We start from the raw sequence: 24,176 nt of genomic DNA on the forward strand, positions 1-24,176 counted from the left end.
TAGGCCCCTCCCCTGACCCTCCTCCCTTAGGCACCTCCCATCTCCGTACCCGGCAGTTGGTCTCCACCAATCAAAGAGCTGTTTACCTGACTCCCCCCTTCCTTAGGCCCCTCCCCTGACCCTCCTCCCTTAGGCACCTCCCCTCTCCGTACCCGGCAGTAGGTCTCCACCCAATCAAAGAGCTGTGTGTATTATATATTATGTACGACAGACAAACAGACAGTCAGACAGACAGCTAAATAATCCCTGGTGGGCAGTGTGGAACATTGTTCCTCCCTGTATAATCCTGGTGGGCAGTGTGGAACATTGTTCCTCCCTGTATGAATCCCTGCAGTCACGAAAGCTTTAAATCGAAACAATCGTTGTTTACACGTACGAAGCGTCCGTTGTGCACTTTGGTAATGTGTTGTCGCCAGACAGCGGTTAAAGATCTGCAGACGTAGCCGACGGTTTGGCCAATGTAACTGCGCATTATTTGTGCTCCCCCTGTGCAGAGAGTGATGCAAGGCCACTCTAACAAAACACTCGCACATAACAAGCTCCGGGCTGGTGCAGCAACATCCCGCTTACAACGATCCCTGCGCTCCTGTCATCAATCGACGAATCAGGAACGGCATATACGTTGCCGAGGAAGCTCGCGACGCCACGTGGCGCGAAACGTCGGACATCGTAGGCCGAGCAACATGCGGCGCGATCTGAGGACGCATCGGGGAAAAAAACGCGAGAGAGTTCCAACAACGCCGCCGTGTGGAGCACCGAATTAATACCAACAATAAGGTAAACGTTTTCCCCTGCCTTTTATTCAAAACCAACTCCGGCACATTCGTTCGTTTGGTACCTGTTGTGAGCACAACATATATAAAGCCATCACAACTTCGCGCCAATCTTTGGAACCCCCGCGTGCATTTCAATCCATTGGGAGACAACCACCACCACCGTCCCCAGCAGCCAGTTGCACAGCGCAGCATCCTCCAAGTTGTGTGTGCATTCAGCGGAGTTTAAACTGTACCCCATATATTTCAAGTGTCAACTTTATTGAGTTTAACCAGGTACGTATGTACGCGTGTTGAACTCATTTCGCGCCGTACGTAGCCAACCGTGCTAATCGGAGGTGTGGGGGAAAGGCAACTAACTAATTTCTCAAGAAATTTCTCAAGAAATTAGTTTTATCTCCAGATGTAGGTGAGTTTGTTTAATCAGGTAACAACTCAAGAGACCAGGACGAGTTTCGTTTGCAAGAATGACACCAGAGGCATTAGCCTGCTAGCAGGGGGAGCGATGATTGCCGCCGGGTGTATTCACTCAATTGAGAGTAAATGTGAATGCGAACGGCCGGCAACTGCTTACATCCTTTGGTCAGGCATCGACTCCTTCCTGTAAATAAAGAGAAAAAAACGGGGGGGGGCATGACGCGTGAAGAGGGGGGGGGTCATCAAAGGAGAATCACACAAAAGGCACAGCTGCCCACCGGTATGGTAGATTAACTGTGCTGAAATTATAAAAAATAATTGCATTTTATAGAGCGTCATTCATTCAATTGCATCCCACAATGTGGCAACATCAATTAGCCGGTCCTTAAGACAGATGGTGCAAAAAGAAAACCCCCCACTTAGCAAATCAAAACAAAAAAACGAAATACATAAATAACGAGAGACAAAAAAATACACGTAACATGAAAATGATCATCAAAGAGAAAATAAATTAAATAAATAACCCCGTTCGCTCTGCATACACCATGATCATTTGACAATGGAAAGAGGCACTCATGTTCTACTGTGAGTAGTCATTGACTCCCAAGAATTGCAATCTCCGCGGGGCATGTAGTCGAGTCACCCGGCGAGTACTTTGAAGGGAGTGCGCCGAGTGCACGCCCAGAGGTGTCGGTCTGTGTCCTCTTCACTCGCAGAGGATTTAACAGATGCACTCACGTCCCCTGCGCACTTGGAGTTGCCGTACTCACGCGCGCATCGTCGCAGTCGACTGTCGAGTGTAAGTAGTGTCGGATTAAGCTAGTGCGGGGCCTGTAGCATATGTTATAAAGGGGCTCCAAATAAAACACGTAAATATTAAAAACTTTTTTTTTTACTTGCACAGTAAAGTAATTGTATTTTTTCATTTGCTATGCAGCCAGATAATACGACAAATCGCTAACCTTAAACACCCAGTTGTTCATAAAAGTTGAAGGCATTATAGGACTATAGTAATAGAGCAAGTGCAGAATCACTGAACCGGAATTGATAGCTTGAAAGCATTTAGCGCGGGGCCCCTGAAAGTGCGGGGCCCGTAGCTAATGTAGCTACTTTTGCTACTTGGATAATCCGACACTGAGTGTAAGTCGTGACGACTGAGGCTGGGTTCGGTGAGGTGCTGTTACTCCAGACATCGGAGGCAACACAAGGGACCATGATTTCCTATTGCGTCCCAAACGTAATGGCCAATTCCTGGACTCTGCCGGGTCAAACCTGGACAGGTGTCAATCCCGGTTACACGTTTTAACGAGGGTTTTGTTCCCCTCATTCTTTAAACTTTTACTAGCCTAAGTGTTGAACTAAATTTGACGAGATTTGTAATAAAAAGGCACTGCAAGCCAAAATATAATTTGCTACATTATTTGAGCGAGAATAAAAACGCTTTATCTCATTAAATGTGGAAGAAGCAGCGACGATTTGAGGCAACCGTTCTCTCATACTCTACAGAGCTATTACATTTTTGAATTCGTGAAAAATATTCATTTAGGACCCTGTGCCCCTTCTGTGCACTATCGACGTTTTTGTCTTTTGTTGCTGCTGCTGCTGCGGCTCACGCGGCACCACGGATCTCCTCCCGTGTAAAACAGCCGGCCGACCGGCTACACGGGACCATCATCATCATCATCTTCGTCAGTAATCAACCACAACTCAAACTCCAACTCCGCTGCTCACGAGTTGGTCGGTGCGACCCGCGTCATCTGCCATCCTTCGCGGCGACCCCAAAATCTCCTCCGCGCTGCCCACCGTGCGCCGTACCTGTGCGGCGCTTGCCCTCTCCTCTGCGGTGATGAGCTGCTTGTCCAGCCGCTGCAAGCGGGGCAGTGTGGCCAGCACGAACGCGCGGTACATTCCGCCGGCCTCATCGTCCTCCTCCTCTGCCGCTGCCTCCTCCTCCCCCTCGCCGTTACCGAATCCATCGGAGCATCGATTTTCTGCACGAGATAGGAACGCCGCCGCGAGAGTGGTACGGTGGCCGCGCGGTCGACTGGGCGACAGTGGTTTGCGGATGTAGGTGCAGGTGATCAAGGGTTGACAATGAAGATTTAAACTATGAAACTATTTTTTTTATTTTACCAGGTAAGGACCATTAAGATGCATAGCTCTTTTTTCAGAAGCGACCTGGCCACAAATGATAGCTCAACGAAGTGGCTTATCATCACGTGGACATTTACAGCAGCCAAATACTCGAAACGCACGCTGATTCTAAATGTGGAGGAAAAAAAACAGAGGACCCGGAGAAAAGTCCACGCCACCACGGGTTTTCCCCTCCACATTTAGAATGAACGTGCGTTTAGAGTATTTGGCTGCTGCTCTAAATGTCTACGTGATACGCCACTTCTCGTTGAGCTGTCATTTGTGGCCAAGTCGCTTCTGAAAAAAAAATAAGAAGAGTTTATATTATTGGTTCTTTCGGTAATATTAATATTATTTTATTATTTCCCTTCTACGTGACTTTACCGAAAGAACCAAGAATATGAATCCCTGCAGTCATGAAAGCTTTAAATCAAAAAAAGAAGAGTTTAGTTTAATAGTTTAGTTTAATATGAAAAAATAGTTGTTGCTCGATATCGGCATGAGCAACCCTTCGTCCCAGGCAACGCACAGGAATGTGTGCGCGTGTAAGCACATGCGCGAGTCGGTGTACACGTGTGTTCGTTGCGTACGAGGGCTCTTGATTTTTACCGGACAAAACGAGCACCCTCAGCAGAGGCAGGCATCGCAGGTTCAGCACTTCTTTCACGTCCTCCACTTTGTTGCCCCTGCGCAGACGACCACAAACCGCCAATTGCCACCGAGTTTCTTGCGGCATCGTTTCTACGTATCGAATTGCGAGCGATTGCGCGATAACGCATCATCTATAATTCCGCTAATTATATAGGGCAAGCGGGATTTCTTTAAGCCACGGGGGCGAACCAGACTGAGAGAACAAATGAGACAGGGAAAAAAAACTTCAAAGCGATCTTGGAATGGAATCGCGACTCCCAACGGTGACTATTCCTTGAATAGCAGGGTGGGTCGGGGGGAGGCATGTTATGTATGTACATATGTTGAACTTGTTTCACACCATACATAGCCAATTCTACTAATCGGACATGCAGGGGAAGGACAACAAACTAAACACAAAAATCAGTTCTAAAGAAATTCGTTTTCAATCAAGATTCAAAAGTGCATAGCACCAGTGGCTTCCTAATATCGGAAGGAAGAGCGTTCCAGATGGCCGCAGAAGCGCATCTGAAAGCGCGTGATGCAGTGACCGTCTTTGTTTGATGGCCAGCCAAAAGCTGCTGCGAATGAATCATGACATCGCCTTAACAGACCGTTGGGGCAAGTGCAGTTAGCGAGTATCTACTTAAGCCGGCACGGCACACAAGGGGGTGGGTGACCAGCACCATCCCTGGCAGCCTTTGTCTCCCCAGTGGCGATGTTTGCACACCGCACCAGGTACTAATTTAAGGCTGAGTCGACCTACAGGAGGCCCAGGACCGGCACAGATATTCGTCACTGGTGTTTGGTCCGTGAGCGGGAATCGAACTCGGGTCGCCGGGTTCGTAGCGCAGTGCGCTAACCGCCAGCGTGCCGCTCCCCGCCCACTACAATCCGCACGCACCGCAGGTTGAGGTACTGCAGCGCAGCCATGCTGCTGCTGAAACCGCCGAGCGAGCTGACGCGGTTGTCCCGGAGGTGCAGCGTGGTCAACTTGTGCAGCGAGGAGAGTCCTTCGAGCCAAGTTATTTGATTAGCGGCCTGCACACACCCCCCCACCCCAGGCACACAGAACGCACCGCAAATCTCAATGGGCCCTTCATCGGCGTATGCGTGTACGTACGTTGAAATTCTTTCCCTCACCGTACGTTAGCCAACCGCGCCGCACGTAGACAACCCGGGTAGAGACCATGAACCCCGCACACCCTTACACGGACACATTTGTCGAGCACGAAATGTGTGCTGGGTGGTAAGCCTGTGCGCCTGGTGGGGAGAAATGTGTGAAATGCCCACTTCTTGGAATGCACGGTGTAAATATATCCTCCCAGACGGTGGGTAGGGTAGACCTGAGAAAACTAAAATGAAAAGCACTTGATGAGTTTCTTTTTGTGAAGTCATCGTGCGATTGGGCTGAATGCCGCACTGTGTTCACGTATGTATGTTGAACTTATTTCGCACCGTACGCAGCCAACCGGAGGCGCGCGGGAAGGACAAACTATGTAGGCACTCATCTTCTTGGTTCTTTCGGTAAAGTCACGTAGAAGGGAAGTAATAAAGTAATAAAAATAAAACATAATAAAATAATTCTCACGACGTTTCGGCCACAACGCAAGCAGCCGTCCTCAGGTGAAGAAACAGGTCTGAATGACGCTGTCTTCTCGACAGACCTGTTTCTTCACCTGAGGACGGCTGCTTGCGTTGTGGCCGAAACATCGTGAGAATTATTTTATTATGTTTTATTATTTTATTACTTCCCTTCTACGTGACTTTACCGAAAGAACCAAGAAGATGAATCCCTGCAGTCACGAAAGCTTTAAATCGAAATTTATGTAGGCACTCTTTATAAGTGTACATTGTGTTGGGCCCATGTGTGCATGATTCCCCGGTGTGTGTGTATGCGCGATGCGGTGTGCGTACGTGCGCGTGTTTGTGTGTGTGCGTGGGTGCGCGGGTGTGTGCGTGTGTGCGTATACGTACCATGTAAAGCTGCTGAAGGCTGGTGAGCTGCTCCAGCCCAGCAGTGGAGGAGAGCTTGTTGCCACGGAGCTCGAGCGTGTGCAGCCAAACCAGGCGACACGCTCTCCCCAAGCCTTCCACCCGCACCAGCGCGTTACCTAGCAACACAAATTTGACAAAGATCCCCCCTATAGCCTTAACAGACCGTTGGGGCCAGTGCTGTTAGCAAGCACCTCCGACGGCCAGGCACGATGCACGAGGGTGTGGGTGGCCAGCATCACACCGCCTTTGTGTCCCCAGTGGCGATGTTTACGCACCACGCCAGGTACTAATTTGAGGCTGAGTCGACCTAGGTGAGGCCTAGGACTGGTTCAGATAATCTTCACTGGCCTTGCCTAGGAAAGCGAGGTCCATGGGGGGGGGAAGGGGGGTGCGAGGCCCGGGGCAAACCCCACCGTGCGGGCCCCCCCCCCGCCCCCCGACGCTTTCAAACTAAACCGCAAGTATTGCATCTGACATCGTGATCTCGAAGAGCGGGGGCTCCCCAAAAGTGCTGGGTCCCCGGGGCGATCGCCCCGATTCGCCGTGTACGCTGGAGACGACCTCTGTCACCAGGGCAAACAGTGGGGGGGGGGGGGGGTGGGAGGAGAAGACGTGAGGAGACGCGGGTGGGACGCACCGGTGAGGTTGAGGGTCTGGAGCTGCGCGTGCTGCAGCCCCGTGCCCGCGCTCGCCACGCGGTTGTGGGCCAGGCTCAGCACCTGCAGGTGACCCAGCGGCGCAGGGTGCTCCGTCGTCTCCACGACGTTGCCGTCGGCTTTCAGCGACACCTGTGTTCGACGGAGCACGACGTGCAAGGACAAACGTCGCGCGGCAGTAAGCGCGCCGTGTCCCGGATGATTTGTTGCAGCGTTGCATCTCTCACACTCTCTTTCTCTCCAATGCTGATATTTATATATTTTTCGATTTAAAGCTTTCGTGACTGCAGGGATTCATCTTCTTGGTTCTTTCGGTAAAGTCACGTAGAATGGAAATAATAAAATAATAAAAATAACATATAGTAAAATAATTATCACGACGTTTCGGCCACAATGCAAGCAGCCGTCCTCAGGTGGAGACTCTGTCTCCTCGACAGACCTGTTCTCCACCTGAGGACGGCTGCTTGCGTTGTGGCCGAAACGTCGTGAGAATTATTTTATAATATTTTATTTTTATTATTTCCATTCTACGTGACTTTACCGAAAGAACCTAGAAGATTATATATTTTTATTTTACCAAATAAGGTTCAGAAACGACCTGGCCACAAATGATAGCTCAACGAGGTGGCTCATCACGTGGAAATGGATATCAGCCAAATACTCTAAAAGCGTGTTGATGCTAAATGTGCAGGGAATTACCAGAGGACCCGGAGAAAAATCCACACGACCACGAGGAGAACATGCAAACTCAAATTATACAGGCGTCAGGTTCGGGATCGAACCCACAACACCCTGTATACCAGGCGAGGTAGGTAAAATCTCGCCACCGTGGCGCCCAAATTCAAATGCATGTCCACATTCTGATAGAAGTGTGGGGCAGTGTTGGCGGACTCGAACCGTTTTCCCCTTCTGGAAAACCCACGTTGATGTGCAAGTGTATCACAGCTTGTAACTGTGTTTCAGTCATTACAGAGACACAAAAAGTTATCAACAGCATTGCTTATGATCAACAACAAAGAAACTCTCCACACTGTCAAAGCTCTTCTCAAACACACAAGTTCACTGAGGGTATGGCGAAAATTTGTCTGCAAGGATAGTTGTGAGTAAATGCAACGAACTGCATGCATATGAACATTAGAGCAGCAATCTCAATTCATAATTTTAGAACAATAACTTAGAATACTGCGGTTGTACTCACAAGGTAAGACAGGTTTGACAGTGGAGACAGATCAGCAATTCTGTTGGAGGAAACGTCGATATATCTTAGGTGCGGATATCCGCTGAGAATTGAGATGTTCGTCAGGGACCTGCCGGCAGAGAAAGACAAAGGTTGATTAATTGTGATTGAGCTGATTTTTGTGTTTAGTTTGTTGTCCTTCCCCCACCACTCCAGCACCGTTCGCTACACACAGTGTGAAAGACGTTCAACATACATACACTGGCACAGAAAACATCAAACAAAGCTGACAGAATCAGAGTTAGGACTACGCCCTAGTAATTCGTCGTGTCTACGGGACTCAAAAATAGTAATTTCAACTCATAATGTGCACAGTGTTAGCTCACACTCGAGGGGGAGAATGCCTTGGAGGTGCGAGGAACTACAGTCGAGCGGGAAAGGCGAGACGGTGCCAACTATTGACCAAGCTCTGTGGACCCCTAGATATTCAGATATTTTATTACCAATTAATAAGTGTTTACATGTGTGAGGAAACCGGAGCACCCGGAGAAAACGCACGCATGTGATGAATCAGCGGAACAGGTGGAGTCAACATTTCTGCTGTACCGCCTTTTATTTTTACAAGGTAAGGCCCACTGAGCGATATAGCTCTTTATCAGAAGCGAACCTGGCTATCACAAATGATAGCTCAACGAATTGGCTCATAACACGTGGGCATTTATAGCAGCAGTCAAATACTTTAAACGCCTCCTCCTGGCGAGCCAGTGTATGGCACCTCCCCGACCCCCACGGGAAGGGCGTTTCACAAGATGTGCGCGACCCACCAACCCTCGCTACCTGTATTGAAAAATGTTGATACCGCTACTGATGCTCCTGCTGTTATGGAGTGACTCATGCAGCCAGCTATGGCTGCAAAGTTTGGTCATACATGTTATGCATATCGTTTATTGTTAAATTTGAATCACAGTTCCTATGATCACTGTTACATTGTTTTAATAGCTTTATTTTGGTGATTTTGAAAACGTTTAGGTTTAGCCATATTCGTTTGTTGTAGTACAGAGTTAGCCTGATAACTTTAATCTACATTGTCTTATGGTTGTTACTGTTTGACTTGCATCCCACTGGGATTTTTGCACACAGCGTTGAAATACGGTGTTTTTTTCTGGAAGACTTTGCTGTTTTTTCCTGGATTTTTGTGTTGCGTGTAGTCACTTGAAGATGTTTCTTGTTCATGTTTTTGTTTGTTGCGGTTGCACCCGAGTCAAGAGCCTCATGGCTCACAGGGTTATACCTAATAAATTAAACTGAAAAAACTTAAACCTCCACAGTGCTCGATTACAAGCGTGTGCCACACCGCCACGAATTTAGAAATTGCTATAGCTAGGGGGGGGAGGGGGGGCACAGCGTTACATCTCAATCTGTTAGTTGTGGCGACTGGAAGTTGTTTTCCTGTGTCTGTGCACCCGTAATTCTATCTGTGCAGGAGCGCAGGCCTTACCGTGCTGTGGCAAGCAGACGCACGTACGCGAGCGCCAATCCATCGCCGGTCTTGCAGAGGAGCGAGATGCACTCTTGCATGTCCGAAAGTGCCAATCGGTTATCGGGAACAACCTGGGGGAGTGGAAAATTTATGTTCTAAGACGTGTGGAGGTGAGCACGTGCGAACGGTGTGTACAAGGGCCCATGCAGGCTCAAGTTGTGACCTGGTGAAATACACCGACTCATTGAGATTTGAGCTATGGCACAGCACACGACAGCCAACGCTTGCGAATTAAATAAATGAATATCTTAACTCGCTTTCACTCCAAACTGCGCGCATCCGACTAAACAAAATTAGAACCTTGTCGTGTGTGCACCGAGCTGTAGGAGGGAGTATGAACACCACGTATTTAAAAAATAATTTCAACAACAAAAAAACAGTCGAGTTGAGAGCGACAGTTTGGAGGCTCCTGCGAAACTCGCGACATCGTCTCCCACGTGACGTTACCTCCGCTGGCTCCACATCTTCGTCTTTGTGCTCCTCCTCATCCCCTTGCTCCCCCTCCTTGCCTTCTTCGCTCACCAAATCCTCCTCCTCTCCGACCACGTCCTCATCTCCGTCTTCCTCTCTCTCCGCGTCGGAGTCGGACATCCTGGGAAGACGGCAGACCGTCGTCACGAAGAGCCAACAGCTTCGCTGCTGCTGTTGCTGCTGTCTCGAGCCAAGACACGCCGATGGGTGCAGGAACGTGGAGTGCACGCTCGACAAATGCGCAGAAATTCATCTTCTTGGTTCTTTCGGTAAAGTCACGTAGATGAATCCCTGCAGTCACGAAAGCTTTAAATCGAAATTTAAATGCGCAGAAGGTTCACGTTCAACGAGGTTTTGTTTTACAGCACAAGCGGGCTTGGGTTGCTATACCTGCATGCTGAAAAAATATATATATCAGTGTAAATCTGTGTATCGTAAAAACACAACCGTTGTTGGAAACTGACGCTTGAAACGTCGAAAGCTACTGCTGCTGCATTTCACTTGTCGAGAGCCATGGGGGGAAACACCCACACAAGTGACTCGTGTCTGCCTGGGATTCATCCACAGGTTTAGATGCCCCATTGTGCCCACGCTGTGGCCTCCCACTCGGCCTCTGTCAAACTCGTGCCGCAGCTCACGTTGGGTGCATCAGGGCAAGGTGGAGGCCACGTGATGGGTGAATGGCAGCAGCGGATTTGATGGGAACGCGGGGTTTAGAATGAAGGTTAGTGTAAGGGGTTCAAGTTCATTTATTATTAGGTATAGCCCTGTGAGCCATTCGGCTCTTGAATCGGGTACAACCGCAACAAACAAAAAACTAAAACATGAACAAAAAAACATCTTAAAGTGAATGTGACTGAGTAGAGAGGACGTCATGGGTTAGGCGCAGGGGGGGGGGTGACGGCTCTGGTGCTAGGTTTGTAGGGAGAGAATTAGAGACTTTTGACTTTTAAACAACTTTTATTGCCGCCAGCAGCAATTGCACTGGAGGCGATTTCAATATGAAATACACAGTCACCAGCAAACAAATGAAAATAAACGCTACAAATCGACGCGCTGTGGCGCTAAAAGCACCGCGCACAATACAAAAAAAGTCACGTGTCTTCTTGGTTCTTTCGGTAAAGTCACGTAGAATTGAAATAATAAAATAAAACATAAAATCATTCTCACGACGTTTCGGCCACAACGCAAACGTCGTGAGAATTATTTTATTATGTTTTTATTTTTATTATTTTATTATTTCCATTCTACGTGGCTTTACCGAAAGAACCAAGAAGATGAATCCCTGCAGTCACGAAAGCTTTAAATCGAAAAAAGTCACGTGGTTGAGAGAATTAGAGAGAGCGGCAGGGAGAGGGGGGTAAGGGAATGGAACCCTGTCACATCGAGGTCTAGCCTCGTGTCACCAGCAGCACGGTGTGGTTGTGGCTCTGAGCCACACACGCTGATGACACGCGACTTATAATACAGCACACATCCCTCTGAAGAAGCTCTCAGCACGAGGTAGCGAAACGTCGGACATCACCGCTGAACAACACACCCTGTACAACACAAGAAACACAGCACGGGCGTGGGTGTCTCACGGGGGGGGGGGGGCTCTCACTCGGGGTCTCACTGGGGGGGGGCTCTCAGAGGTCTCACTGGGGGGGAGGGAGGGGCTCTCACTCGGAGGTCTCACTGGGGGGGGAGGCTCTCACTCGGGGTCTCACTGGGGGGGGGGCTCTCAGAGGTCTCACTGGGGGGGAGGGGGGGCTCTCACTCGGAGGTCTCACTCGGGGGGGGGGCTCTCACTCGGGGTCTCACTGGGGGGTGGCTCTCAGAGGTCTCACTGGGGGGGAGGGGGGGCTCTCACTCGGAGGTCTCACTCGGGGGGGGGGGGCTCTCACTCGGGGTCTCACTGGGGGGTGGCTCTCAGAGGTCTCACTGGGGGGGGGGCTCTCGGGATCTCACTGGGGGGGGGGGGTCTCGGAGGTCTCACTGGGGGAGGGGGGGCTCTCTCTCGGGGGTCTCACTGTGGGGGGGGGACTCTCACTCGGGGTCTCACTGGGGGGGGGGGGGCTCTCACTGGGGGTCTCACGGGGGGGGGCTCTCACTGGGGGTGCTCTCACTGGGGGGGCTCTCTCTCGGGGGTCTCACTGGGGGGGGCTCTCACTCGAGGTCTCACTGGGGGGGGGGCTCTCACTGGGGGTCTCACGGGGGGGGGGGCTCTCACTGGGGGGGGGGGCTCTCACTCGGGGTCTCACTGGGGGGGGGGGGCGCCGCTCTTACTCGGGGGTTTCGCTTGGAGCCGCGCGTCGCGTTGCTATGGAGACGGGGCCGCCCCTTCCTGGTGACGCGTCACGTGACCGCGATGTCCCCCCCCCGCCCATGAGGCGCGGCCTCTCGGGGTCCCCCCCGCCCACCGTGGAGCTCGCGCCCGTCGTGGGGACTCCGCGGAGAGGGGCGGGGGGCGGGGTGCAGGGAGTCACGTGTTCAGCGCGGGGCATAACAGAGCCCCCCCCCCACCGCCGTCACTTCCGCTTCCCGTGTACACCCCCCCCCACCACCCCCGTCCGTCCAACATCAACGTGACGACAGCTCGCTCGTGTCCACCTCCATCCCGCGTATCCACCTCGTGTCCACCTCCATCCCGTGTGTCCACACACCCCCACCCCCTGGTGTCCACCCCACGTACCCCCCCACCCCCTGGTGTCCACCTCCATCCCGTGTGCCCCTCCCCCCCCCGCGTGTCCACCTCCATCCCGTGTGTCCACACACCCCCCCCTAGTGTCCATCCCACGTACCCCCCCCTGTCTACCCCCTACCCCCTGGTGTCCACCCCACGTACCCCCCCCCCCAACACCTTATCCCCACCGGCCCGCGTCCCCGCCATGGTGAACTGCGCAGTGCGCGGCTGCCGGAGCCGCTCGGCGCGAGACAAGCACGTCTCGTTCTTCCGCATCCCGTGCGTGATCCACCACCACGACGACAAGACGCGGCAGCTGTCCGTGCAGCGCCGCGCCGCCTGGCTCCGCCGTCTGCGACGCGGCGGGGGTGGCGGCGGCGACAACGCGCCGAGCGATGGACCTGGAGCAGGAGGGGGAGCGCGCGTGTGCGGCGCGCACTTCGTGCACGGCACGTGACACGCGCACGTCACCGGCAGCACGGGCTAAACCACGTGGCACGCGCACGTCACAGGCAGCCCGGGAAGACCACGTGGCACGCGCACGTCACCGGCAGCACGGGCTAGACCACGTGGCACGCGCACGTCACCGGCAGCACGGGCTAGACCACGTGGCACGCGCACGTCACAGGCAGCACGGGCTAGACCACGTGGCACGCGCACGGGCCACGCGTGTTTTGCCTCGGCTGTCGTCGTCGAGTTGTTGATTCCCGTGGCTGGTTTAGCCTCGATTGGAGTGTTGCGCTTGCGTGTCTATGGAAGGCAATTCTCAGCGTTGACGCATTCTATTTGTCATCGTTTTTCCCGCGCGAGAGTTTCGGTTGTGAGTGGTTGAACCAGTTGATTGCTTCGTCTTCCAAAGGTTTAGATGATAGGCGTTTTCCCAGCCCGTCATCTAGTTACGTGGACAACAACAAGAATGTCTTTCAAGCTGCTGAAAGTGTTTTCGACAAATAACGATTGCGCTTTTCCTCCCTCGTGTTCAGGCAAGCCTTCGGCGCTGTTCGAAGTGGCGCATCCGGACTGGGCCCCGTCCCTCGCGCTGGGAAGTGACAAGCGCGCGCGGCCCACTCGGCATGCGGCCTCCGCTAGGAAAGCGAACCACGACGGTGACGGTGACGGCGCGGGTCGCGGGCAGCGCGAGCCGAGCGGTGAAGCCGGTGAGCCACGGAGCCTCGGTGCCACGCACGACCACGCTCCGCTGCCCGGTGGGCACCGCCCGTGCCGAGCGTCCCGCCGCACGGGGAGGGAGCGGAAGGGGAGGAAGTTGAGATGAGAGGGGAGAAGTAGGAGAGTGCGTGGAGGGGAGAGACGTAGGAGAGTGTGTGGAGAAAGGTAGAGTGAAGTGAGAGGGAAGAGGTAGGAGAGTCTGGAGGAGAGTGGTGGGAGAGGAGAGGTGGAGAGTGTGGTGGAGGGGAGTGAGAAGGGTGAGGTAAGAGACTGTGGAAGAGGTAAGGCCCACTGAGCTATGTAGCTCATTTTCAGAAGCGACCTGGCCATAATTGATAGCTCAATGAAGTAGCTTATCATATGGAAATGTATAGGTGTCAAATACTCGTAAATGCCTGTTTCTAAATGTGGAGGAAAAAACCACAGGACCCGGAGAAAATTCCACGCAACAAACTCCAGAATATACAGGCGTCAGGGCAAGGATCGAACCCAAGATGTCCTGTACACCAGGCGAGGTTGTTAACAGACGGTTAGCAACCCCATCTCCTTTGTTATGCCTTCCCCTCGTGCCAGTCAAAAAAATCCTTCTGAATTGGCAAGTTGAATTTGGGGTGAAATTATGATGACAGTAGGGGCAGAGTCTTTAGTTGTGTCAAAGTCCAACTTGGATGAAATGCGCTCTGGAAGAGAGACTTACGCTGGGGGTGCCTCACCCTGGCAGATTGGTGAAACTGCATCAGGCGCGGTCGCAAGTGACGGACATGCCCTGCGGATGCTTAGCTCGGAGAAATAATAAAGCCGGAGTATGATTCACGTTAACTTGTGCTGGATAATTAGTAACTGGTATGTTTTCATTAAAAAAAAGACTGACAGAGATAAGATACTGGCACTTGAAATTCATTTATACAGAAGGATAATGCATCTAAGCCGGACTCAAAGAGTTACCAACGTAGAAGAACATGGTTGCAGATAGAAGATGACGACCTGATGATACAGGCAGTGATGAGAAGGAAACTCGCACTATTTGGACACGTATGTAGAATGGGCAAGAACAGGAAAATTAAATTGGTTATTCGGGAAAAATGTAAGGAACCGTAGAGGAAGACCTAACAGAGAATAGCTTTACATAAGATTTTGGTGCCAGAAAGATGTGGCACTACTTGAGTATATTGATACAAGACAGAGGAAAGTGGAAACAAAGGACAAAATGTGCACACCTACGGGCTATCTGCCCATGGATCGTGATGATGATGATGCTGATGATGTTTTCATTACGAAATGCGACGTTAAGTCACATCTGTAATGTTTGCTTTACAGATATGAATTTTGCGGCTTACAGCAGGCATACAGTCCTGCAAAGTCAAGTGGACGGAACACGACCCAGGAGTAGGACGATTGTGAAAATTGAAACCTCTTGCCCTGGTAAGAGTCTCTGCCTGGCATTGCTGAGCAGGTTAAAATGTCTCCCGACCAAAGGCGATAACAGCTCTTGACCGCGTGGTCTTCGTCTGAACAGGTGCAACTGCAGCATCCGAAGACCAATTCAGCGGACTGCAAGGGGATGTGGTTAACTGTGACACGTGGACACTGGCGGTTGTGAAAAACGAAAAAAGTTGCGCAGGTGTGATTTCTTGCCGATGCGGTAAACAGTAATAATGATTAGCTTGTGAAAGAGGTGCCACTTAAGGCCGTGGGGGGAGGGGGGGCACTTAACGACGCTTGAAACACGATCAGTGACTAGCGTCGCATCTCATCTCAAATATTTAGCATGGCACCTCCAGGGGCAGCTGTCCTTGTGCGGCACAAGGTGACTCGGCACCTTGCCTGCGAGCGAACTTTTTAGCCTTCCAGTCTAAGGCAATGATTGGTAGGTGTAATCCCAGTCAAGCATTACTGGACAACTACCGGACATCTGTGAAACAGAACTTCATAGCTCATCAGATTCCTCCAGTATAAATAAAGATTCTGAGTAATTTTCGGGTAATTTTTTAGCGAATTTGACAAATGTGGTCCATGACACCGACACACGGTGGCTTGCTCTTTTCGAATGACGCCGGGGTGATATTTACAGGCCACTGTTGAAGCAGTCATCTAATTTTCCTATTAATACACCACCGCAGTAACAACCAGGGCGGCCTGCCGGATCCGAACCGCGATAACTTCGCAACAAGTTGGGTGCCCAGGTGGCACCCAGAGCCATTATTATTGTTGGTGGTGGTGGTGTTGCTGTTGATGGGGTTAGCACCGTTGCTGGTGATGTTGATGTTGCTGTCGTGGCTGCTGTTGCGTCCCCCTCGTGCAGAGGAGGAGCTGCAGGCCGGCGTGGAGACTGGCATTGAGCGGCCCGGTGGCACAAAGCCTGCGTGGGCCGAGGTGGAGGTGGAGCTGGAGGAGACGAGCGACGGAGGAAAGCCAGCGGTGCCGACTCCGGTCCCACGCGTGCGTCCACGCAATCCCCATTGCCCCCCCCCACCCTGCGGCTTCCGCTCTATCCGCCTCGTGCACCGAGGCTGGAAGCGTTTTTTTTATTGAGGTTGTTAAAACGACAGCCGGTTTCAGGAATCTATTACGCGCTCCGAAATGTCGGGGGGGGCGAATGTTCATTTTGTCTAGACTGTTTTTTTAAGTTTTGTATTGCGTGGCGCTCGCGCGTTCGTTACTCCGCTGCCGATGTGTCCCGCACGTCGACGCGCGCTGGAGGGGGGGAGGGGAGGAGGGGATGGTGAACTAAACCTCCCGCGGTTATACCTCGGCACAGGTCCCTCGCAAGAATCTGCGGGGGGCGCGGCGGAAGAAGCGCTTCACGGCCGCTGAGCTGCGTCTCCTGGCCGGGCTCGAGGTGTCCGGGCACCGCGGGATCCTCGCCGGGCTGGGCGTGCCCCTGGCCTTGCGTCCGGGGCGAGGGGCAGCAGCCCGGGAAGAAGTCGGCCGCCCGCCGAGAGCACGCCCGCGGACCGAGAAAACGCGGTGCGGGAAACCTCCGGTTTGCCCGCTCCGCGTCCGGGCGACGAGCCGCGGGGTGTCGGGCGACGAGCCGCGGGCGGGGACGACCGTCGGGCACGCCGCGGCACGGCGCCAGCGGCAGGGGCTGACGTCCGCGGAGCGCCTCGCGCTGGCGTCCTACAGGCTGGAGCGGATGGAGGGCGGCGCGTGTGGCCCCGACGCCGCCGGCTCCTCCGACGGTGAGCGTCCGCAAACTCTTGAGTGAGCCCCGGCGACGGCCGACAACCGCTGGATGTCCCTCGGGGAAGGGGGGGGGTCCCTCGTGGCGGTGTAGGTGTCGCCTCTCCGTGGCGCTCGCCGTCGCGGTTGGATTACGGCCGCGTCCCTGTAGATTTTGGTGCAGCTCTCGGTGCTTCCAAAAAAGAAATCTGCAATGCCTTATCTAAGTCCTTGAAGCAGTTGAAAATGTGGATACATCTTACCTTGTTTTATATATTCATAGAGCGCTTTCACTCGAGGCGCTTATCAACATAGTTTTAAAAACGATGGCAATAGAATGATTTGGATGGCTGGGGTGTGCAAGGGTTGAGGAATGAGTGACCCCGATAGAGGGGTACTTAGGGGGTCACGAAAGGTCAGGGGAGGGACGGGAAGGAATGGATGGGCGAGGGGAGGGAAGAGGAAGAGAATGGGCAATAGAGGCAGAGGTGAGCTACAAATTATCAAATTATCTGTTGTTGATCGTATCTTTGTATGTTGATCTTCCTTCACACCGTACAAAGTCAACCGTGCTCATCGGAGGTGCGAGGGAAAGACAACAAACTAAACACAAAAAGCAGTTCTAAAGAAATTCGATTTTAATCTAGATTTAAAAGTTCATAGCTCCAGTAGCTTCCTAATATCAGAAGGGAGAGCGTTCTAGACGGTCGTAGAAGCGCATCTGAAAGCGCACGATGCAGTGAGTGTCTTTGTTCGATGGCCAGCCAAAAGCCGCTGCTGCGAGGATGACCGGAGTTTGCGTGATGGTTTATGCTCCTTGACGTCCCGAGCCATTGGTGGAAATTCCATAATTCCAGGACGTCTACAGCATGATCCATATCGACTTCCCACGCTTGCATCTATAGACCCTAGTGGGATCAGCCGAGCCAACTAGTGACTGCAATATGAACTCGCAACTTATCTCTAACGGGTCGGACAGCGCGAATGACATCTAAGGTTTTTCACGGCATTAAAATACATCCTCAAATGCTGTTGAGCCAAATGTAATTTCGGCAGCAAGTAATCACTGAGTGATTGGCTCTCATCCCCCGTTTACAGCCCTGTGTCAGTGGTGGGACATTTTGCATGAATCCTGGAGTGTAAGCATCGTTGACTTCCCCATACAGCTGTCGTCATTTTATTGCCTGCGAATGTCTAACTTTTATTCAAACTCACGACCTTCCAATTGCAAGCCGCTCGCTCTCCCGCCGAGCTGCCGCCCGAACGGTTAAACGACACTCGTTGCTTGCTACTAAAGAAACTTCCTGTTGCGAATTCTATTTTATTTTCTACGCCACAGAATCCGCCGCTGCCCAGCTCGATCCCAGCCGGCCGCGCACACCGACGGAGCCGCCCCATTCCGCGCAGACGCCTCCCGCGGCGTCGGCGTCTCCCGGCGGCGGCGGCAGCAGCAGCAGCCGCTCCGCAGGCCGCGAGCGACGGGAGCCTGGGGGACGCGCGCAGGAGCCCGCGCTACCGACTCCCCCCACCGCGGCGGGGGCTCCCAGAATTCCCCGCGGCACCGCCGTGGCTCGACGCCGTGGGACGCGCGCCGGGCGGGAGGACTCGCCGACGGCGCTGCTGCTGCGGGCCGACGGGGACGCGGCGAGGAGGCAGCTGAGGCGGGTGGAGCGCCGCGCCTCTCAGAACGCCCGCTGGCTGCGCGCGGAGAACGCCCGTCGCGACGAGGAGGTGGGGCTCCAGCGGGAGCAGTTGAAGATGCTCGGCAGCATCGACCGTCGGCTGAAGAACCTTCCCTCCCTCCTGGCGCCGTTGTTGCGGCGATGGAAGAAGGGTGGTGGAGAGTTTCGAGCGTGAGGTTTCGTGCTCAAAGTGGACGTGGGTCACCGAAATGACGGAAGGAAACTGATGTTATCGAATGAGCTCGCAGGAACGCAAGTGAACAGAAGAAAAACAAAACGATTGTTTCGCTCGAGGAATTGAAAAGATCGTACGACTTGAACTCAACGTTAAATCGAAGCGATGTATTAACCCTTTCCCATCGGAAGGAAAAGGCCATGCGGGAGAGCATGGCGCAGTTCTGCACCAGCTGTCGTAGAATAGCCGTCGCGTCCCTACACTTCTCTGCGGCGAGTAGTGTACAATGTCCTTAAAAGAACGGCGCTACCGCCCCTCTTGGTAAAATTTACCCGAACCGCTTGCGCGTTCCCAGATTCAGCGGTGAACGGGACGCCCACCCTGCAACTTGCAGATGTCTCGGGACGTGCGAATTGCCTCTGGCAGGTTAACCTCCAGATTGATCGAGATCACATCCAGGGTGATCACGGCACAAATGACAAACATCGTACGATATGGGTGAAGGCCTTCCCCACACACTGTCGGTCATGTGGGTTGCTTGACCATACTTCACCACGCCGGTCAGTGCGGTTTGGTGTATTGCGGGCTGCCACGGCTGATGTTAGCCATGGCGGGCAATCGAACTCATGTTGCCCGGGTTTCAGAGTGCAGTGCGCTAACCCACCACGCCACCTCTCCACCACGCCACCTCTGCTGTAGCGTCACTGGCGATCAGTGCTTTTACAGTGGTGGCTTGAGACGTAAACAAGCCAAGTGAAAAATATCAACTCGAATTCAAATCCTGATCAATGTCACGTGCTAATCAACATCAAGCCAATTACGATCTCGTCTCTATCTTGTCTGCAACTCTCTCATCTCATCTTGCCACATCCCTATGGTACATCGACATTTTTCTCATGTTACATCTCGAAGTATTCTCTATTGTCTTTTCTTTCATTTCACTCAAGAGTTTACACGTTGAAACGGGAGCCCAAAAAATGATTTTTTTTCTACGGACCGCCAAATTGGCCAGCACTACCCCCCCCCCCAAAGTAAAGAGTTATTATTCTTTGTTCTTTCGGTAAAGTCACGTAGAAGGGAAACAATAAAATAAAAAAATAAAACAATACATTTTATTGTTTCCCTTCTACGTGACTTTACCTGAAAGAACCAAGAATATGATTCCTTGCATTCACAATAGCTTTAAATCAAAATTTTAAGAGTTATTGTTATTCTTATAGAGTCGTCGGTGTTATTAGCCCTGTCAGGAATGACGGTGTCTCGAGATATGTCTGTTGGCATCCAATCGGAGCATCGTTAATTCATGAATTAAATATTTTTTGCACAGTATTCCTGCTTTCTCCACTTGGACAAAGTGCACGCGGCGATTGGAACAGATTCAGATCCACACCTGGAGCCATTTTTAGGGATCCTCCGTCAGACGGCTGTTGTGTGTGTGGACACTGAGCTGCGCTGTGAACGATGCTGGGAGTGTCGGTGGGTGAGAGTCGTGGGCGAAGCGGAAAGAAAAGTGAGGTGAACTGAAGTGTGAGTGAATGTGTGGGTGATTCAGTGTGTGGTGTTGTGAGGAGCGGTGGTGTAGCGGTTAGCACGCTGCGCTATGAACCTGGCCACCCGAGTTCGATTCCTGCTCGTGGCCAACACCAGTGACGATTATTTGAACCGGACCTGGGCCTCCCAGGTCGACTCAGCCTCAAATTAGTACCTGGTGCGGTGTGTAAACATCGCCACTGGGGGAGACAAAGGCGGCCGGGTGTGGTGTTAGCCACCCACCCTCGTGTGCCGTGCCGTCCTTCATAGGTGCTCGCGAACAGCACTTGCCCCTCATTAAAATGCGAATCAATTTATAACATTTTTGACATGCGTTTTTCTGGATTTTTTTGTTGTTATTCTGTCTCTCACTGTTCAAATAAACCTACCATTAAAATTATAGACGATCATTTCTTTGTCAGTGGGCAAATGTACAAAATCAGCAGGGGATCAAATACTCTTTTCCCTCACTGTATTTGCGAAACACCTTTGAGGGCATCTCAGCAGAGTTGTGCTTACTGGCGAAAACGACTGGAATGACCAGCATGCCGAGCTGCATTTTTTTTCATAAAAGCAAAAAAACAAACCGGTTTTTGTATCGGCTTACAACTGCTGCAAAGGTCAGCTTCCTACAAACTTGTACTCGACGCCTTTTGGAGACCTGCATTGAGAAATCACAGTGGTGGCGGCCGAAACACACTGAGATCAGAGACTTGGGTTTTTAAAATTTGAATCTCGGGAAATCTGGAAATCTTGAGATGCGAGGTCTGATTCATTGGGGCCTATATTTACCGTCGTTCCAAGAGTTTTTTGACGGAATGACGGACATTGTTGCAGCCTCTCGCCTGCGTTCTTCACGTGGCCGCATACCCATAACATATGTTCAGTATTTTTTTTACACCTGATGAAGGAAGCTTGTGTTGCCTCCGAAACGTCGTGATTTAATTTAGTTGTTTTCATTTATTTTATTTTATTGCTTGTTTTACCTACATGACTTTGCCGAAAAAACCAAAGAGTACGTTCAGTATTTGTCAAACATTTCATATGCCATCCCAAGAGCAAAACAATAGACGTTCGTGCCCTACTAAATAATATTGAGGGGGAAAAAATGTTTCTTGGCTGGATAATACGGGTTGGATTCCTGTCTGCCTGGGGGGCGTGCTCGCAAGTAGCGCGTGCTCTGCGTTGGTGACGTCACAGCGCGTGCTCTGCGTTGGTGACGTCACAGCACGTGCTTTGCGTTGGTGACGTCACAGCGCGTGATCTGCGTCACTGCGTGGTGACGTCACTCGCATCCCACGACTCGCACAACGCGGCTGTTCATCCAGCAGTGGATAAACACGTTGCTTTGAAATTCTACGATGGGGAAAAAAGTTTTGCTCGCTGGCTGGCTGACTGGCGGGAGGGAGGGAGGGACAGTCACGATCAAAGGACGTGTGCGGGCCTGCTCGTTATATTTGAATAAATCCACATGATGGCTTTTATCTTTTCATTACCCTTGTGGACGTGTTCATATTCGTTTTAAAGCTTATTTTTATTATTTATTTTTATCTACGTGACTTTACCGAAAAAACCTAAGAGTATGAATCCTTGCAGTCACGAAAGCTTAACATCTAGAATGTGCAGGGATTCATATTCTTGGTTCTTTCGGTAAAGTCACGTAGAAGGGAAATAATGAAAATGAAACAATAACATTCTCAAGACGTTTCGATTACAACACAAGCAATCATCATCAGGTGTGAAAACCACAGCAATACATTTCTGATGATGATTGCTTGTGTTGCAATCGAAACGTCGTGAGAATGTTATTGTTTTATTTTTATTATTTTATTATTTCCCTTCTACGTGACTTTACCGAAAGAACCAAGAATACGTGTTCATATTTTGACGTCTGAGACATTGTTCTGGACAAATTAGTTCCTGCTGCTGCTGCTGCGTTGGCAGTGGATTTACAAACACAATGAACAACAACAGACTCGACGCATTCATCAATAACACCGTGGAGGAAATTGTATGTATATAATAGACGATGTTTCGGGTAATGGGCCTTCGTCATAGCACAAATAGAGAAAAGGCCATGAAGGTAAGAGTTGGAGACTGCGATTTGCACTGTGGAGTTTTAATTTGTGATCGCCAGGTTGCTTCTGAATAGTTGGTCTTACATGGTTAGATTAAAAATAGTTTAGTTTTATTTGTGTGTATATTTGTTCATCTATCCTATACTTTACTCCCCTATCGTGTTTTATATTGTTTGTTGTAACGTTCTGACCTGCCCCCACTGGAGATCTGCGAAAAAAGAGCTTTATAGCTCATCGGATTCCTCCAATAAAAATAAATATTCTGATTCTATAAAGGCTATTGCCAAATCGTCGCCTGTTCTTTGACTTTAAAAAAAATGTTGTTTTAAGGCCAACACGCTGTGGTCATTGACCAATATGTTGAGCACGGAATGGCGAGTGAACGACTCCACTGGCTACTAGCTTAGAGCGGCAACAACAGCAGAGGTAGCAACAGCAGCAACAGCAGCAGAGGCAACAGCAGCAGAAGCAACAACAGCATCAGCGGTAGCGTCAACAGCAGCAGAGCGGCGAGAGGAAGTGAGCCACTTCGCGGTTTCAGTTTCGGGACGCGCGCTCCGGGCGCGGACACAACCTCGCGTGGCCACGCAAACATCGCTCGCAACAAATGCTACAGTGCACACTGCAAGACGTAATGCACACACGTACAATGCACGCACACACACACATAAGCTGCATACGCTGCAATACAAACCGCAAAACATACACGCAAACTACACACGCAAAATAATGCGCACACACACATATACAATAGACAACGCACATTACAGACACAAATAAATAACACGCATGAGACAAACACAAGACACAAACAAGACACGTTATACACAACATACCATACACGCAAACAATGCACACATATCCATGAGTTTTTTTTTGGGGTTAGATCGCGTAAATATAAATGCGTCGTCAAACCCGCCACCACCCGACACGGCCAATTGTCCTCTGGCCTTCGCACCTGAAGGGCTCACAAGTGACGACATCACATCTATCCCTCTATTTAAGAACAAAACAGGAGGATTTCTCCACGAATCTGGCTGTCGCCTGATGATGCTGGTTGTATTTACTGGCGAAACGTCGTGCTAAGATTGTAAACATTGTGGATTTACTCTCCAACACACACCGGTGAGATGTTGGCATGTTCTGTTTACGTGACAAACCTTACTAATTGGCTGTGTCGGGTGGTGGCGGGTTTAACGACACATTTACATATTTACGCGATTTATCCGAAAAGAAATCTCATGGATAATATTGGTCGCGACAGCCTACGTGTTAAAACACACAACTAACAACCACCATTTGCAACAAATACCCCTTTTACATTGGCGCACCTAAACCGTGCCGTGGTACAAGTGCTTTTCCATCGGATATTTACCGAGCCGTGCTAAACGCGTGCCTCACAAGACACAGAATCTGAGGCTGGCTCGATCACAACTGTGAACTCTTTGCACTCTCTCCACAACTGTCGAACTTGCTCACGAATAGTCGAGGTCCTAGAGAGTGTACACACAAGAGTGTTTGTCTTCTGCTGTACATTTCCACGTGATGATGATAAGCCACTTCGTCAAGCTATCATTTGTGGCCAGGTCGCTTCTGAAAAGAAGCTACACAGCTCAGCGCACCTTACCCGGTCAAATACAAAGTTTAGTTTTCGTGTGGGTCTCGATGAGTATGGGTCTGCAGGGGTCTCCATGTGCATCTGTGGGTCTCTGAGTTTGGGTCTCTATGCGTCTCCGTGGGTCTTTATGAGTCTGCGGAAACATTCGTTTCGAGTATTTGGCTGCTATAAGTTTCCACGCGACGAGAAACCACTTCGTTGCGCTATCTTTAGTATCCAGTTCGCTTCTGAAAAGAGCTACACAGCTCAGTTGCGCCTTACTGGTAAAATACAAAAATAGTTTTAAGTTTAGTTTTAGAAACTG

The 24,176-nt window shown here is 51.1% G+C and overlaps 2 protein-coding genes across 3 annotated transcripts; one reads left to right on the top strand and one right to left on the bottom strand.

Moving 5' to 3' along the window:
• Positions 1–780: 780 nt before the first annotated feature.
• LOC144734755 (leucine-rich repeat-containing protein 23-like) lies at positions 781–12,314 on the bottom strand. The gene is made up of 10 exons (XM_078617112.1): positions 12,064–12,314; positions 9,772–9,916; positions 9,283–9,395; positions 7,806–7,914; positions 6,589–6,739; positions 5,931–6,067; positions 4,858–4,994; positions 3,933–4,009; positions 3,006–3,181; positions 781–1,374 (listed from the first exon to the last, which is right to left on the bottom strand). Exons 1-10 carry the CDS (start codon positions 12,279–12,281, stop codon positions 1,357–1,359), a joined length of 1,281 nt encoding a protein of 426 aa, XP_078473238.1. The 5' UTR covers positions 12,282–12,314; the 3' UTR covers positions 781–1,356.
• Positions 12,315–13,325: 1,011 nt separating this feature from the next.
• On the top strand, positions 13,326–19,738 carry LOC144734754 (uncharacterized). 2 transcript variants are annotated; one of them, XM_078617110.1, is made up of 6 exons: positions 13,326–13,617; positions 14,945–15,049; positions 15,144–15,248; positions 15,930–16,066; positions 16,386–16,809; positions 18,129–19,738. In XM_078617110.1, exons 1-6 carry the CDS (start codon positions 13,326–13,328, stop codon positions 18,644–18,646), a joined length of 1,581 nt encoding a protein of 526 aa, XP_078473236.1. In that variant the 3' UTR covers positions 18,647–19,738. The 2 variants fall into 2 exon arrangements, with proteins under 2 accessions (XP_078473236.1, XP_078473237.1); XM_078617111.1 differs by lacking the exon at positions 15,144–15,248.
• The last annotated feature ends 4,438 nt before the right edge of the window (positions 19,739–24,176 follow it).

The sequence above is a fragment of the Lampetra planeri genome, chromosome 53, assembly GCF_965212315.1.
Source record: "Lampetra planeri chromosome 53, kcLamPlan1.2.h2, whole genome shotgun sequence".
Taxonomy (NCBI): Eukaryota; Metazoa; Chordata; class Hyperoartia; order Petromyzontiformes; family Petromyzontidae; genus Lampetra; species Lampetra planeri.

Coding starts and splice junctions, on each gene's coding strand:
- LOC144734755 (XM_078617112.1), bottom strand. CDS start 12,281: ATGCCCCGCGCTGAACACGTGACTCCCTGCACCCCGCCCCCCGCCCCT. Junction 7,915..9,282: donor CGTCTGCTTGCCACAGCACG/GTAAGGCCTGCG, acceptor CTCTGCCGGCAG/GTCCCTGACGAACATCTCAA. Junction 3,182..3,932: donor GAGGGTGCTCGTTTTGTCCG/GTAAAAATCAAG, acceptor TATCTCGTGCAG/AAAATCGATGCTCCGATGGA.
- LOC144734754 (XM_078617110.1), top strand. CDS start 13,326: ATGATAGGCGTTTTCCCAGCCCGTCATCTAGTTACGTGGACAACAACA. Junction 16,067..16,385: donor TGCCGACTCCGGTCCCACGC/GTGCGTCCACGC, acceptor ACCTCGGCACAG/GTCCCTCGCAAGAATCTGCG. Junction 16,810..18,128: donor CGCCGCCGGCTCCTCCGACG/GTGAGCGTCCGC, acceptor TCTACGCCACAG/AATCCGCCGCTGCCCAGCTC.